General features: G+C 39.0%; 1 protein-coding gene across 2 annotated transcripts in view; it reads right to left on the minus strand.

The window, feature by feature from the left end:
• The window catches only part of LOC131992030 (metal transporter CNNM3), a 21116-nt gene extending 7603 nt beyond the window's left edge, over positions 1 to 13513 (minus strand). The window contains exons 1-7 of one of the 2 annotated variants that reach the window (XM_059357374.1): positions 12608 to 13513; positions 8953 to 9287; positions 6878 to 7057; positions 5790 to 5947; positions 5451 to 5594; positions 3861 to 4019; positions 683 to 852 (exon numbers count right to left, since the gene is read on the minus strand). In XM_059357374.1, the coding sequence (XP_059213357.1) occupies positions 683 to 852; positions 3861 to 4019; positions 5451 to 5594; positions 5790 to 5947; positions 6878 to 7057; positions 8953 to 9287; positions 12608 to 13315 (1854 nt within the window). In that variant the 5' untranslated portion in view covers positions 13316 to 13513. The remainder of the gene's footprint in view (positions 1 to 682; positions 853 to 3860; positions 4020 to 5450; positions 5595 to 5789; positions 5948 to 6877; positions 7058 to 8952; positions 9288 to 12607) is intronic. The other variant, XM_059357373.1, reaches the window with a different exon arrangement.
• Between the last annotated feature and the right edge of the window lie 1454 nt (positions 13514 to 14967).

Genomic DNA, 14967 nt, shown 5'->3' on the forward strand with positions numbered 1-14967 from the left:
AAGAAATAAATCATAGTGAAATATATAATAATAATAATAATAATAATAATATATATAAAGTGCTACAGTAATTACCCATGTCCATGTTTTTTTATTTTATTTAATTTTATTTATTTATTTTATATAATAATACCATTATTGTGTTGCAATTTGCTTAATTTATGCACTCTATGCTTTTTATTTGCTTTATATTCTTATACTACAATTTTGTATGTGCTTATATCAATAGATGTTAGAGACTTCAAACTGTTGTTTTAATTATATTAAATAAAATAAATAAATGAATTCAAACTGATATGTCAAATTGTCTCTTTTATGTCTCTTTTTATCTTTATGTTCCTTTTCTCCCTGCAGTCTAAGCTCATATCTCATTTTCTTATAATATTGATCCCTTCCTCGCACGTGCAGGAGAGAAAACATGACTGTGATGTGATACTTTGGATATAAATGTGCGCTCAACTTTGAGTCTCATTTCGTCAGAAATCAACGTAAACAACAACTGGTGTTGTAAATATCTACTCTTTATTTTTATTTTTTTAATTATTTACCTTATTTTCTGTTCAAGTTGTTTGTCCTTTTTTTTTTGCTATGTAAATAAAAATAAAGTTGTCCTCCAAAAGTGGGGGGGTGGTGGTGGGCCAAAATAAATAAATAAATAAATAAATAAATGAGGCTGACGTACCTGCAGCAGCAGGATGAAATAGTCGACCGGGTGGTTGCGTGTGTACAGGTAGTGATCTGGGCTCAGCCGGTTGTTGGTGTCAAAGTGCACTTCCTGGTTGACGCTGGGGTGACGGAGGAGGTGGAACAGGACCTTCTCAGACACCCGTCCGGGGCTGAAGTGTGACACCTCTGCAGGGGTCAAAGGTCAAAGAGACATGGTGAACTGGCTGTCTGGGGGGGGGCAACTGTCTGGACAAATGGAGCTCAAATACCTTGAATTGTAATATTTAACAGAATCACAATCATTACATGTGGCTGTTAAACTGTGACTGATCCTGTCAGTGTGAGCTTCACAGTCAAACCAGTTGAACCTCCGTGTCTGAGCATGGAGGCAAACCAGGAAGTGCCTTAAGCCTGCAATCCACCGAAAATTCCAGCAGGGGGCGCTAAGTTTGGCTGCAAAAAGAATCTGCCCATTCATTTCAGTGCAAAATTTGAAAACTTCTCACTTGATTTATTACCTCAGAAATTTTTTTCAGGACAACACTATGGTCTCAATCGCTAGTAAAAACTCTTTTTCAAGACAATTTGATGTCAATAGTTCTAATAATGGCCCCATTTAGAAGAAAATAGAAGATAAAGAATCGTATGATTTGGGGCGGGGCTACCTTTGATTGACAGGTCACTAACAAGGCGAGCCGTCACCAGGAGAGAAGCAGAGCAATGCGTATCCACGGCAACGTGTCAATAAAGTTATATATAACGTTATATAGATAGAAAAGAGGATTTGGTCTCATAACTTTGACCCTTTCACTGTATTTTCACTTAATGACAGTTTATTTGAACGTTTTGCTCATTAAATGTCTTGTTCAGCGTTTGGTTGGACTAACAGACACTCCAAGGAGTCGCTGCTCAGTTTTCTGAGGTAAGAAACAAACATTTTGTTTTTGTTTTTTTGCTAGCCAAAACTAACATCCCAGTTAATGCTCCAGTTAATGCTAACATGAATTAGCAGCAGCTTCTATCAGTCAGGTTGAGGTGTAGAGAGGCTGTAGTCAGTGATCAGATCCCTCTCCTCCTCCACAGTCCAAATATGGTCTGCTTCCTGTATCAGAAACAAGATGGCGACGAGTGTAATGCCTCCAACGGGCCACAAACCAACGGGTGACGTCACGGTGACCATTATTTATATACAGTCTATGAGTCAAACACAAACTCACTCAATCTTTCTGTTCCGTCACATATTTGACTTCTAAACAGTCTGTAATCAGCTGTTGAACTGATATTTTTCTTTCAATAAAAGCTGTTTCAAATCGGTATAATTCAGACACCAGATTTATTATTTACATTTAAAATAGTTTGGACCACAAATTAAATGATTCAAACTTCCATTAATCGTGCAAACTGGACATTTTTGTTGGGAAAAAAAAGCTACTAAGCTCTAATTTCTAATCTAATTAGACTTTTAGGGTTAGCCTTTCCCCCAGAGAGGTTGGTTGGTCGCTGGCAAGTAAATGAGCAAAAATATTAATTCATAGAGTGCAAATGTGCCTTCAGTGCTATTATTCACAGACAATTAGCAGAGGGCAGCTGCCCCAAAAAAATGGTAAAAATACAGCAGAAGGAAAATTGCACCATTTGCATCAAAATTATATTCGTTCTAAGAATAATAACTCAGTCACTAATGAACACACAGATGATGGATATTTTTGAATAAAAATAAAGGGATATTATTATTATCATGTTTGTTGTCTATAAATGTCCATAAATCTGCTTAGAATTCATAGGAAAAATGTGCTTAATATATCTGCAGAACTTGCCTGAGAATAATCATGTTTTTAAGTTTTCTTCAGTATCAAAGTAATGCAGTGATAGTTATCGGAACATGCAAAGTACACTGCTAACAGGAGCTGCTAACAGCTGATTCTGCAGCCTTTTAATGGCACCAATTTGGAGAAATGTGAACACATACAGCTAAAGAAACATTATACTTTGGCCTATTATACCAGGGCAAATTACAATTCCTTTCAAGAATATTGCCACCTGTTATTCTCAATATCCACTCCAACCATGTTAGCACCGACTCTGTTTTCAGGGCTGACACGTGTCACTGGGGCAACTTGTTTTTGCTGTAGTGTGACCAGAGATTCAACTGGCTCCATTTCTAAAGGGGCCTGCCTCCTTTTGTTCACAGTCAATGCATCCAAACACACATCCAGAGTGTTTCTATAGATCACACTCATCCATGGGATCTAGCACTCTGAAGCTAAAAGATAGGTTTTCTTTTAAGAATCGCCCAAAATCCACCATTTGTCATAGAAAGAAACTGTAAAAAAACAGGTATTATCATCAGAATTTGCACTTTCCAACAGTCCTTGAATGGGTCATCTGTTATGAAAGCTTCTCTTTGAAAAAGACGCTCAAAATAGTTTTATTTCTGTCAGAATCACTTTAACGAACCAGATCCTGTTAAAAAACATTAAACTCTGCTCATGATTGATTCTGCTGAGACCAACGGTCACGTGACACTGAAAATCTGTTACACAGAGCAGAGAGGAGAGGACAGGAGAGCCTGGAAACATGACAATACTTCAATATGTAGAATATGTGGAGGTTGCCTGCCACAGTAGTGTTCAAAATAATAGCAGTCTAATGTGACTAACCAGATTAATCCAGGTCTTTAGTATATTTTAACACACCCCTTTCAACTAATTGCCCAATTGCACAGCCTTAAGAGCTGCATATCACCAATGCTGGGTCTTGTTGGTTTTCTGAGAATCTACTGCACCTACTGGTACCTTGTTTACCATGTAGCAATAAAAAATATACTAAAGACCTGATTAATCTGGTTAGTCACATTGGACTGCTATTATTTTTGAACACTAGTGTAATTCCAGCTGGTTTAGGCGTCATTGGGACACTGAAACAAACCTGTTCATGTTTAAATCTGCACACATTTTAATGCTAAGCTTCCAGTTTCTTTTATCATTGACAATTTATTTACCATTGATTTCTTCTTTTCTTACTGGCATGTTGCCCTTTCAGTTGTCATCTAAACCTCTTTAGAAAGAGGACTTTCTACAACCTAAAATCATCAAAGACCATTCAAACATGAACAGTAGGCCTCTCATACATCTGACTGGACACAATCAAGCTTTTTGCAGCAGGTCAGTAGGTAAATATTGTCAGATAATCACCTCTGGACAGGAAGCGGTGTGTGGCCAGCAGGAGTTGTGGTGAGGTCCGGATCTTGGGTTCTCCTTCAGGAGGCTTGAAGAGAGAAAACTCCTCGTGGACGCTGCGAGGCTCCAGAGGAATCTCCAGAGGAGTGAGAGGACGCTTCACCTTCCTGTCCACTGCAGGAGGAGGAAAGGTTTCATAAACACACACACACACACACACACACACACATATACGCTTGAAACCAGAAGTTTACATACACTTTATAAAAAGACACATAATCTTTTTTTTCTCGCTGTCTGACATTAAATCAGATTATTATTATTGTTTGAGCAGATGAATGTGGAACCTTCAGGCATCTGAAAATTGCACCCAAGGATGAACCAGACTTGTGCAAGTCCACAATTCTCTTCCTGATATCTTGGCTGATTTCTCTTGAATCATTTCCCATGATGTTACACAAAGAAGCAGTGTGTTTCAGGTGTGCCTTAAAATACATCCACAGGTGTGTCTCGAATTATGTCAAATGTTGTCAATAAGCCTATCAGAAGCTTCCAAAGACTAGACGTTAGCTTGCCTTGCCCGCGAAAACTTGACGCTTACGGCTTGGCATCACGTAGATCAGAATATACCATTGTGTGAGGGGGTGAAAATTTGCTACTACTGTAAATAATTCACAAATAAGGTAAATTTTAATTAGAACGTCTACCTTAATCTTTACATGTGGATATTTTCTAAATAAATATATAATAAATGCAATTTAAAAAAACAGGCCATGTTTAGAGGAATTGTTTGGGATAGTTAAGTGGGCCACTCCAATTGCTTTGGCGGGCTGGAAGTGGCCCGCAGGCCGTAGTTTGGGGACCCCTGGTTTAAAGGCATAGTAATCTTAGTGTATGTAATCTTCTGACTTTGAAAAAAGTAATAAAAACATCATTCATTTAAAAAAAGAATTCTGACATTCAGCAAATAGAAATAAGTGATTGTCTGATTCCATGTCAGACTGTGAGCGAAAAAGCACATGTGTCTATATATATATATATATATGTAACAAGGCTAATATATAATATAAAATTGTACAGAAATATTGCAAATAAGATAGTTATTTAGTTTTGATTTCTTGTATTATAATTTCCCAAAATCTGTATATATAGTTCTTACCTGACATGTTATCCTCTTTAGTCTGCTTGTGCTTGTGTTTCATTAAGCTTCTGTAATCCACGTCATTTTTGTGTGTCCGTTTACTATATATTGGGTCCTCGCGCGTACCTCTGCCCGTTTGTGACTGTTGATGGCAGAGGTAAGCTGCATTTCTTTCCTGTGTATGTCCGTTAATTGACCGTTATGCTTAAATGTTGTTTTAAATGTCAAAATCTGTAATATACTTTTGTACATTTGTGTAGGAGCTGAAGTTGAGGGCAGGACTAACTGGAAATTGTTTCTTTTAATTGTATCTGTCAGGCTGTGAGAATAAACGGAGATCGCCTCCAACAGGAAAACTGGTCTGAGCGTCAATTTTACACAACGCAGAGTAGCCTCCACCGGTTACATATATAATAGCTGCTAGCTGCTAAATAAATCAACACATTAACAAGAAACACACTTACAGTAACCGTCAGACTCATCCAGGATCTCTGACTTGATGATCTCCTCGATGACGTCCTCTAAGGTGACCAATCCCAGAACCTCGTAGAACGGATCCCCCTCCCCCTCGTTGTTCACCTTCTGGACGATGGCCATGTGAGAGTTTCCTGGTAGTAAGAAGAAATATCAAGAAGTCAAATCACAGAAAAGACTACTTCAGTAAAATATATTTCAAAAAGATCCAGATAACAACTGGTGGTATCTAGCCAGGCAGGTTTTTATTTGACCGGTTACCAAAATGTGAAGAACATCACAGCACAGAAGCCTCTGCTGTTGTATTCTGTGTTTGAGCGCTCACACACCTTTCTTGAACTCCTCCAGCATGGCGTCCAGCTTGGTGTCGTTGAAGACGTAGTGCAGCGGGTGGTTGTAGAACTTGGTGATGGTGGTCATCGGGGTGGAGTCGTCCGGGTCGACCAGAGCCAAGTCCTTCACGTACAGGATCTCCACGATGTTGGACCTGCAAGACCACACATATGGTGATGAGTGGGTGTGACTCATACATGTGGAGAAACTAAATAGCATTTCTACTTTGTGTGCACAGTTTGTGTGTATGTAGTGTGTGTGTGTGTGTGTGTGTGTGTGTGTGTGTGTGTGTGTGTGTGTGCTTTTGTTCTGTGTTATCACGGGTTACTAAACCAACACTACCAGTTCAAGTGAAATCCAAGTCGAAAGTTTAAACAATAACAGGTTCTTTCTTTAAACATTGAACTGCTCTGTGTGTTCTGACCAAAGCTGCCGTTAGGAGAAAGAACCAGCATCATTACAACCTTTTTTATAATAATAATAATAATAATAAAAAAAATAATAATAATAATTATTATTATATTTATTAATCCCTGGGAGGGTACTGTGTCACAGTTTCTCTGTTATTAGAATTTAAATATATATGAACATAGAGAAAATAAGATAAATTGCTAAAGACAAGATAAATATATTACAATATATAACATATACATATATATACACATATATATATATATATATATATATACACACATACATATGATGTATTAATATATATGTTATATATTGTAATTATTATAATTATTATATTCATGTATATTATAGATATATAATATAAATTAATATACAGCTCTTTTATTATTTAGTATTTATTATTATTATTATTAATAATAATAATAATAATAATAATAATAATAACACAAAATATCCAATTTTTAAATAAAATGGCCTATGAAATCAATAATAGTAGCAATTTGAAAACCATTCTTTTCTTAAATAAAAAACTAGACTAGGCTTATTTATTGAGTCTTTTTTTTAGTATTTACATTAATTTATTAATTTCCTATAATTAACTTCATAGCAATTTAGAGAATGAAGTCAATTAATAGTGAATTTAGTAAATGATAACTGTTGTCTGTCCCACCTTTCCTCCTCGTAGATGGGCACCCGGGTGTATCCACTCTGCATGATCTCAGACATGGTGGAGAAGTCGAGGACGGCCGAGCTGGGCAGCATGAAGCAGTCCTTCAGGGGGGTCAGGATGTCCTCCACTGTCTTACTGCGCAGCATCCCACCAGACCTGAACTCTGCCTTCACAAACTCACTGGGACAGAAACAGAGGAGACAAGAAGCAGTGAGACAGGACATAGTGTGATGAGACAGTATGGATGAGACAGAATGCAGTGAGACAGAATGCAGTGAGACAGGACGCAGTGTGGATGAGACAGGACGCAGTGAGACAGGACGGAGTGTGATGAGACAGTATGGATGAGACAGGATGCGATGAGACAGGACCCAGTGAGACAGGACCCAGTGAGACAGGACGCAGTGTGGATAAGACAGGACGCAGTGACGCAGGATACAGTGTGGATGAGACAGGACGCAGTGAGACAGGACACAGTGAGACAGGACACAGTGTGGATGAGACAGGATGCAGTGGGGATGAGACAGGACACAGTGAGACAGGACGCAGTGAGATAGGACACAGTGACACAGGACGCAGTGTGGATGAGACAGGACGCAGTGAGACAGGACGCAGTGTGGATGAGACAGGACGCAGTGAGACAGGACGCAGTGTGGATGAGACCGGACGCAGTGAGACAGGACACATCGTGGATGAGACAAGATGCAGTGAGACAGGACACAGTGTGGAAAAGACAGGTCGCAGTGAGACTGGACACAGTGTGGATGAGACAGGAGACAGTGCGACAGAACGCAGTGACGCAGGACACAGTGAGACAGGACGCAGTGAGACAGGACAAAGTGAGACAGGACACAGTGTGGATGAGACAGGAGACAATGGGACAGAACGCAGTGACACAGGACACAGTGACGCAGGACACAGTGACGCAGGACACAGTGACGCAGTGTGGATGAGACGGGATGTAGTGAGACAGGACGCAGTGTGGATAAGACAGGATGCAGTGAGACAGGACGCAATGTGGATGAGACAGGACGCAGTGAGACAGGACGCAGTGAGACAGAACACAGCGTGGATAAGACAGGACGCAGTGCGACAGGACACAGTGTGGATAAGACAGGATGCAGTGAGACAGGACGCAATGTGGATGAGACAGGACGCAGTGAGACAGGACGCAGTGAGACAGAACACAGCGTGGATAAGACAGGACGCAGTGCGACAGGACACAGTGTGGATAAGACAGGATGCAGTGAGACAGGACACAGTGTGGAAGAGACAGGACCCAGTGAGACAGGACGCAGTGAGACAGGACTCAGTGAGACAGGACTCAGTGAGACAGGATGCAGTGTGGATGAGACAGGACGCAGTGAGACAGGACGCACTGTGGAAAAGACAGGACGCAGTGAGACAGGACGCACTGTGGAAAAGACAGGACGCAGTGAGACAGTACAGTGTGGAAGAGACAGGACCCAGTGAGACAGGACGCAGTGAGACAGGACCCAGTGAGACAGGACGCAGTGAGACAGGACTCAGTGAGACAGGACGCAGTGGGGATATGACAGGACACAGTGAGACAGGACACAGTGTGGATGAGACAGGATGCAGTGAGACAGGATGCAGTGAGACAGGACGCAGTGTGGATGAGACAGGACGCAGTGTGGATGAGACAGGACGCAGTGAGACAGGACGCAGTGTGGATGAGACAGGACGCAGTGAGACAGGACACAGTGTGGATGAGACAGGACGCAGTGAGACAGGACACAGTGTGGATGAGACAGGACGCAGTGAGACAGGACACAGTGTGGATGAGACAGGACGCAGTGAGACAGGACACAGTGTGGATAAAACAGGACACAGTGAGACAGGACGCAATGTGGATGAGACAGGATGCAGTGAGACAGGACGCAGTGAGACAGGACGCAGTGTGGATGAGACAGGACGCAGTGAGACAGGACACAGTGAGACAGGACGCAGTGTGGATGAGACAGGATGCAGTGAGACAGGACGCAGTGTGGATGAGACAGGACGCAGTGAGACAGGACGCGGTGAGACAGGACGCAGTGCGAGTCTTTCCTCACCTGTACGGGTCGTTGACACTGGTGCGGATCATCTCCATGGCCCTCTCTCTTATCCCACAGGTGCTGATGTCCCTCCTCAGCGCCAGGTCCAGGATCAGTCCCAGAGGACAGGACAGGGGACAGGTGAGCACCAGACAGACCTGGGCCAGCCAGGTGAGCCCCGGCGCCAACTGGAACCCGTAACCGGAGCAGAGGATGTGAGGAGCCAGCTCAGCCAGGAAGAAGATCAGGAAGCCGCTGGTGAAGACGGCAGAGAGGATGGAGCCCAGCGCGCGGTACAGGAGGACGCCGAGGACAGAGTGTCCCACAGCGGACAGGAACAGCAGGGAACATGTCTGCAATGGAAAGGAAAGGACATTTTCTCATTCACAGGACATAGGGGTGTGCCATATCGTATCGTTCATGATAATATTGGGGGTTTTTTTTATGGTTAAAAAAAAAAGCATATCATGATATTGGCAACATTCCTACCAAATTAAATACTATGAACTAGTACGGGCATTATGCCGTTTGTTAGCTGCGAGCTAACATTAGCTAACAATTAAAGTTGTTTTAATCACAAAAAGCTACTTATGCCCTGTTGCTAAACACATGCAGCTTTCAAAATAAGAGCACGGTATGTTAAGAGAATCCACCACAGAATTTACGAGAAGACTGTCAAAATAAGATGCCTTAAATAAAACATACAAGAACCTTTATTCTCCTTTACAAAATGTCATTAAATTATGCCCCCGGAACCCCTGAATGCTTATTTTTATTATTTGCTCATACTCAAGAGTCGAGAGTAAATTTTTTGTATTTGGCAACTGTTGAGATTTGTACTTTAAACTAAATTTTAGATTTTTATTCATTTATACAGACGGGGGAAAAAAATCATATTTTCTATATCTTTTTAAGTATTTCCTAATATCGTCAAGAATATCGCAAAATAGCCTGCAATATCGTGATATTCTTTTAGGGCCATATCGCCCACCCCTAACAGGACATAGGAAAACATAATCTACAGACTCAAGAAAAAAATCAAACCATGATCATTTTAATATATTGTTCAATAAAAATTAGAATATTGAAGCAAACATGAAATTACTGAAAATTATGATGTTGACAGTTTTCCTAAAATTAGGCAATATATCACATGAGTCCGTTATAGGTATACACACTTTTAAAACGATACGATACACATCTTAAAATACCGAAGCAATAAAAAATATCCCCCTTATTTGAAGCTTTGAAGGGAGAATTCCTCCCCAGTTTGAAAAATGAATTCCAGGCACTGATCATTAGTTTCTCTGGCGGAGCTCAGAACAAATACAATGTTCACTCCTCTACAGCTGCACATAGCTAAAAAGAAACAGTGTGGCACTTCTTCTCAACAGATGCTGATGTAGTTGGCAAAATAATACATTGTATGTACAAAATGTTAAATAAGAAAGTTCTGTGTTTTCGAAAACAGCCTTCTGAGCACCTTCATATCTGTGCAAAATCCACAAAGATAAGTTCTATTTGCATTCCAGCCCAAAAATGTATCACTAAAATACATTTATTGCTTTGTTTGTTTATATATTTATTTATTTATTTCAGGATTTATTTCAGGATTTAATTCATAGTCATTGTATTTATTTCAAAGGCATTTTGTATTTATTTATTTTAGAGGATCATTTTTAATTAATTAAAAATGTAATTCTTTACATTTAAAAAGGACTGGGAAAAAAATAGCATGTGGAAATAAAAGGACACTAAAAAAATTAAATAAGAATTAGAAAAATAAAAACGTGGTTACATATTTATATGTGCCATATGTATTTATTTCACAGGCATATTTATGTGTTTATTTTTTTTGTATCATGATATGTATTGTATCGCCAAATTTACACTTTATCACAAGATTTACTCTATAACCATGAATTTATTTCAGAGGTACGTTTATGTTTTTTGTATAATTTATTTCATGATTTTTTTTAAAAGTCATGTTTATTTTTTCCACAGGCATTTGTGTTTAGAATTTATTTACTTCAGGATTTATTTCATAGCCATATGTATTTATTTCACAGGCATATTTATGTTTTTATGTTTTGTATCGCCAGATTCTTGCCAATAAAAACTTCTATCTACAAACAATATTTTCATTTTACTCTGCCATAAACTTACCAGGAAGTTTATTTGAGGGAACTTTACTTAAAATTCAAATTATTTATTGTCAGACACTACAATTACAGAGAAGCAGTCCCCTGCAATAAAAACCTTAAAAATCTCTTAAATAAAAGAATAAATACATTTGCCTATGAAATAATAAATATTTATTTATATTTTTATATTAATTGCATTTATTGTCTTGTTTATTCATTTATTTCATTCCAAATTTACACTTTATCACAAGATTTACTCTATAACCATGAATTTATTTCAGAGGTACGTTTATGTTTTTTGTATAATTTATTTCAAGATTTTTTTTAAAAGTCATGTTTATTTTTTCCACAGGCATTTGTGTTTAGAATGTATTTACTTCAGGATTTATTTAATAGCCATATGTATTTATTTCACAGGCATATTTATGTTTTTATGTTTTGTATCATGATATGTATTGTATCGCCAAATTTACACTTTATCACAGGATTTACTCTATAACCATGAATTTATTTCAGAGGTACGTTTATGTTTTTTGTATGATTTATTTTTATGTTTATGTTTTTTTTAATGATTTATTTCATGATTTTTTTCAGTCATGTTTATTTTTTCCACAGGCATTTGTGTTTAGAATTTATTTACTTCAGGATTTATTTCATAGCCATATGTATTTATTTCACAGGCATATTTATGTTTTTATGTTTTGTATCATGATATGTATTGTATCGCCAGATTTACACTTTATCACAAGATTTACTCTATAACGTTTATGTTTTTTGTATAATTTATTTCATGATTTTTTTAAAAGTCATGTTTATTTTTTCCACAGGCATTTGTGTTTAGAATTTGTTTACTTCAGGATTTACTTCATAGCCATATGTATTTATTTCACAGGCATATTTATGTTTTGTATCATGATATGTATTGTATCGCCAGATTCTTGCCAATAAAAACTTCTATCTACAAACAATATTTTGTAAAACATTATGTTTTTATGTTTTGTATCATGATATGTATTGTATCGCCAGATTTACACTTTATCACAAGATTTACTCTATAACGTTTATGTTTTTTGTATAATTTATTTCATTATTTTTTCAAAAGTCATGTTTATTTTTTCCACAGGCATTTGTGTTTAGAATTTGTTTACTTCAGGATTTATTTCATAGCCATATGTATTTTTTTCACAGGCATATTTATGTTTTGTATCATGATATGTATTGTATCGCCAAATTTACACTTTATCACAGGATTTACTCTATAACCATGAATTTATTTCAGAGGTACGTTTATGTTTTTTGTATAATTTATTTCATGATTTTTTCAAAGTCATGTTTATTTTTTCCACAGGCATTTGTGTTTAGAATTTATCTACTTTTTATTTATTTATTTTATAGCCATATGTATTTATTTCACAGGCATATTTATGTTTTGTATCATGATATGTATTATACAATACCACGCCAGATTCTTGCCAATAAAAACTTCTATCCACAAACAATATTTTCATTTTCCTCTGCCATAAACTCACCAGGAAGTTTCCTCTCCTCCTGATCGGCTCGAGGCGCTTGGCCGCCCGCTTCTCCTCCTCGGACCCGCAGCTGTGGAGGACGTAGAGCTCCACGGGGTCCAGCCACAGCAGGCTCAGGTTCACGGTCCTCAGCAGCCCGCAGACCAGCAGCAGCAGCACTATGAGCAGGGCCAGACCCCACGGAGGGATGTAGTCCGCGGGCAGACCCTTGTCGGTGTTGATCCGCAGCCTGTCCGGGCCCGCGGATGCCCATTTCCCCCCGCTCAGCACGCACAGGTGGTGGTGGGTCTGCTCGCGGCCAGCTGCCCCCGCTGAGATGCTCCTCCGCCGGACTGTGACCGTTATCAGCCCGCTGAACGCCTCATCCGGCGCGAAGCCTCCCGTCACCTGGAAGGCGGACTCGCGGCGGTTGGACTCGGTCCCGCACGGGTCAGGCGCATCCCCGACCGCCCCGGCGGCTCCGCCAGCTGCCCCTGCGAACGCCACCCACGGCCAGCTTCCATTCAGCTCGGTCCCGAAGAGCCGGAGCTTGAACGTGGCTCCCTCTGGCGCCGAGAGGATCCGATCCTTCATGCACACCAGCCCCGCCGGATCTTCCAGTCGCAGCCCCAGGACCGGCGGAGCTCCCTGGTTGCAGGCGCCGTACCTGATCCCGCAGAACAACAATATCATCAACAGGAACCGTAGACCTGCCAAGCTGGCCACCATATTGGAATTGGTCAGCCTGGCTCTGCGCGGGTCATGTGACTCCGAGCCCCGCAGTGGCCCCGCCCCCCCCGGGGCTGAGCCAGCCAAACAGAGCGGACGCGGCAACTGAGCTGCGCGGCGGCCATTTTGGATCCACACGTACAAGGCGGAGTTAACGGATAACTCTTCATTTTGGGGCTGGATTCTGACTGTTTTTGTGTTTTTTACCGCACCGCCTCTCCTTAGAAGCGGCGAATTGGAGTCAGTGTGAGCTCACAGCCAATAAAAGAGCAGAAAACAAGAAGCAGCTCACGCCCATCTTTGTTAGGTTTCATAAAAACAAGTCATTCATCACTCGGGGCCTGTTAGACTCTCTGCACATTCACGGATTTAATGCAAATTCAATCACAGTCCCGCTCTGAACAAGTCTGTTTTTAAAACAGTACGAATATGTATCAAGTAATTTAGCAGTCATCGGCAATACAAATATTTAAAAATGTTTTTCAAAGGACTTTCTTTTATTTATTTGAGGGTACTTTACTTAAAATTATTTATTTATTATTTATCTTAAATTATTTATTGTCAGACATTACAATTACAGAGAAGCAGTCACCTGCAATAAAAACCTAAAAAAATATCTGAAATAAAAGAATAAATACATTTGCCTATGAAATAATAAATATTTATTTATATTTACATTTATTGCATTTATTGTCTTGTTTATTCATTTATTTCAGGATTTAATTGACAGAAATATTTATTTTAAATAAATAATTCAGGGGCATTTTATAATTAATTACAGAGAAGCATACATCTGCAATAAAAAATACTGAAAAAATCTCTGAAATAAGGAAAAAAATAGGTACATAAACAAATACACTTGCCTATGAAATGGAGAAATATAGCTTTTAAATAAATTCTTAAATAAATGAATATATAAATACATTTAAATATGCAGTATACACTCTGAAACCTCTACTCTGGCGAAGATATCACTGGCTATGGGTCAAAGGTAATCAAAGTACCTTTTTTTTTTTTTTACAAACTTTTTGGTGGCTCTTTCAATGTACATATGGTAATGTGTATACTGTATAAAGACATATTTGAACAAATGTGAACCTGTACTTTAAGTATTTTGCACCTTACCACAATACAGTTTTTAATTTGTCATAAATAAAACATATTCTCTGTCATATTTGGGATAATAAAATCCATTTTCATCTGTGCAGTCATTGCATGAGAAGAAATGCAGGATTGGCAATGACAAGAATATAATAACCAGCTTCCTTTTGATAACAGAATCTGAGGATCCACCCACATGTCCTGTAAACATTTCTCACATCAGTTAAGGTCAAGTGAAAAAAGTCCTGCAGACCAAAAGAATTCCAGCAAATCCACAGAAAAAAAGAAAACGGTGCGAATGAATCAGACAGATTTTCTGTAGAGAAATATATCTCAGGTTTATTAACCTCATAGATTTCTTCATATGCCTTACAGTACTTATAAAACAGTTTGTACACATTGCTTCAAAGTTACACAGTCCGTGTTTGGAAGTGTTCCTCCATCTTTGTTCAACCATTGCAATAAAAGAAAAACTCACAAACATGTCTGACACACCTGTGGGGACATTAAAAGGGAAAATTACTTTAATATTAGAGTTTATGATTCAAAGA

The sequence above is a fragment of the Centropristis striata genome, chromosome 19, assembly GCF_030273125.1.
Source record: "Centropristis striata isolate RG_2023a ecotype Rhode Island chromosome 19, C.striata_1.0, whole genome shotgun sequence".
NCBI lineage: Eukaryota > Metazoa > Chordata > Actinopteri > Perciformes > Serranidae > Centropristis > Centropristis striata.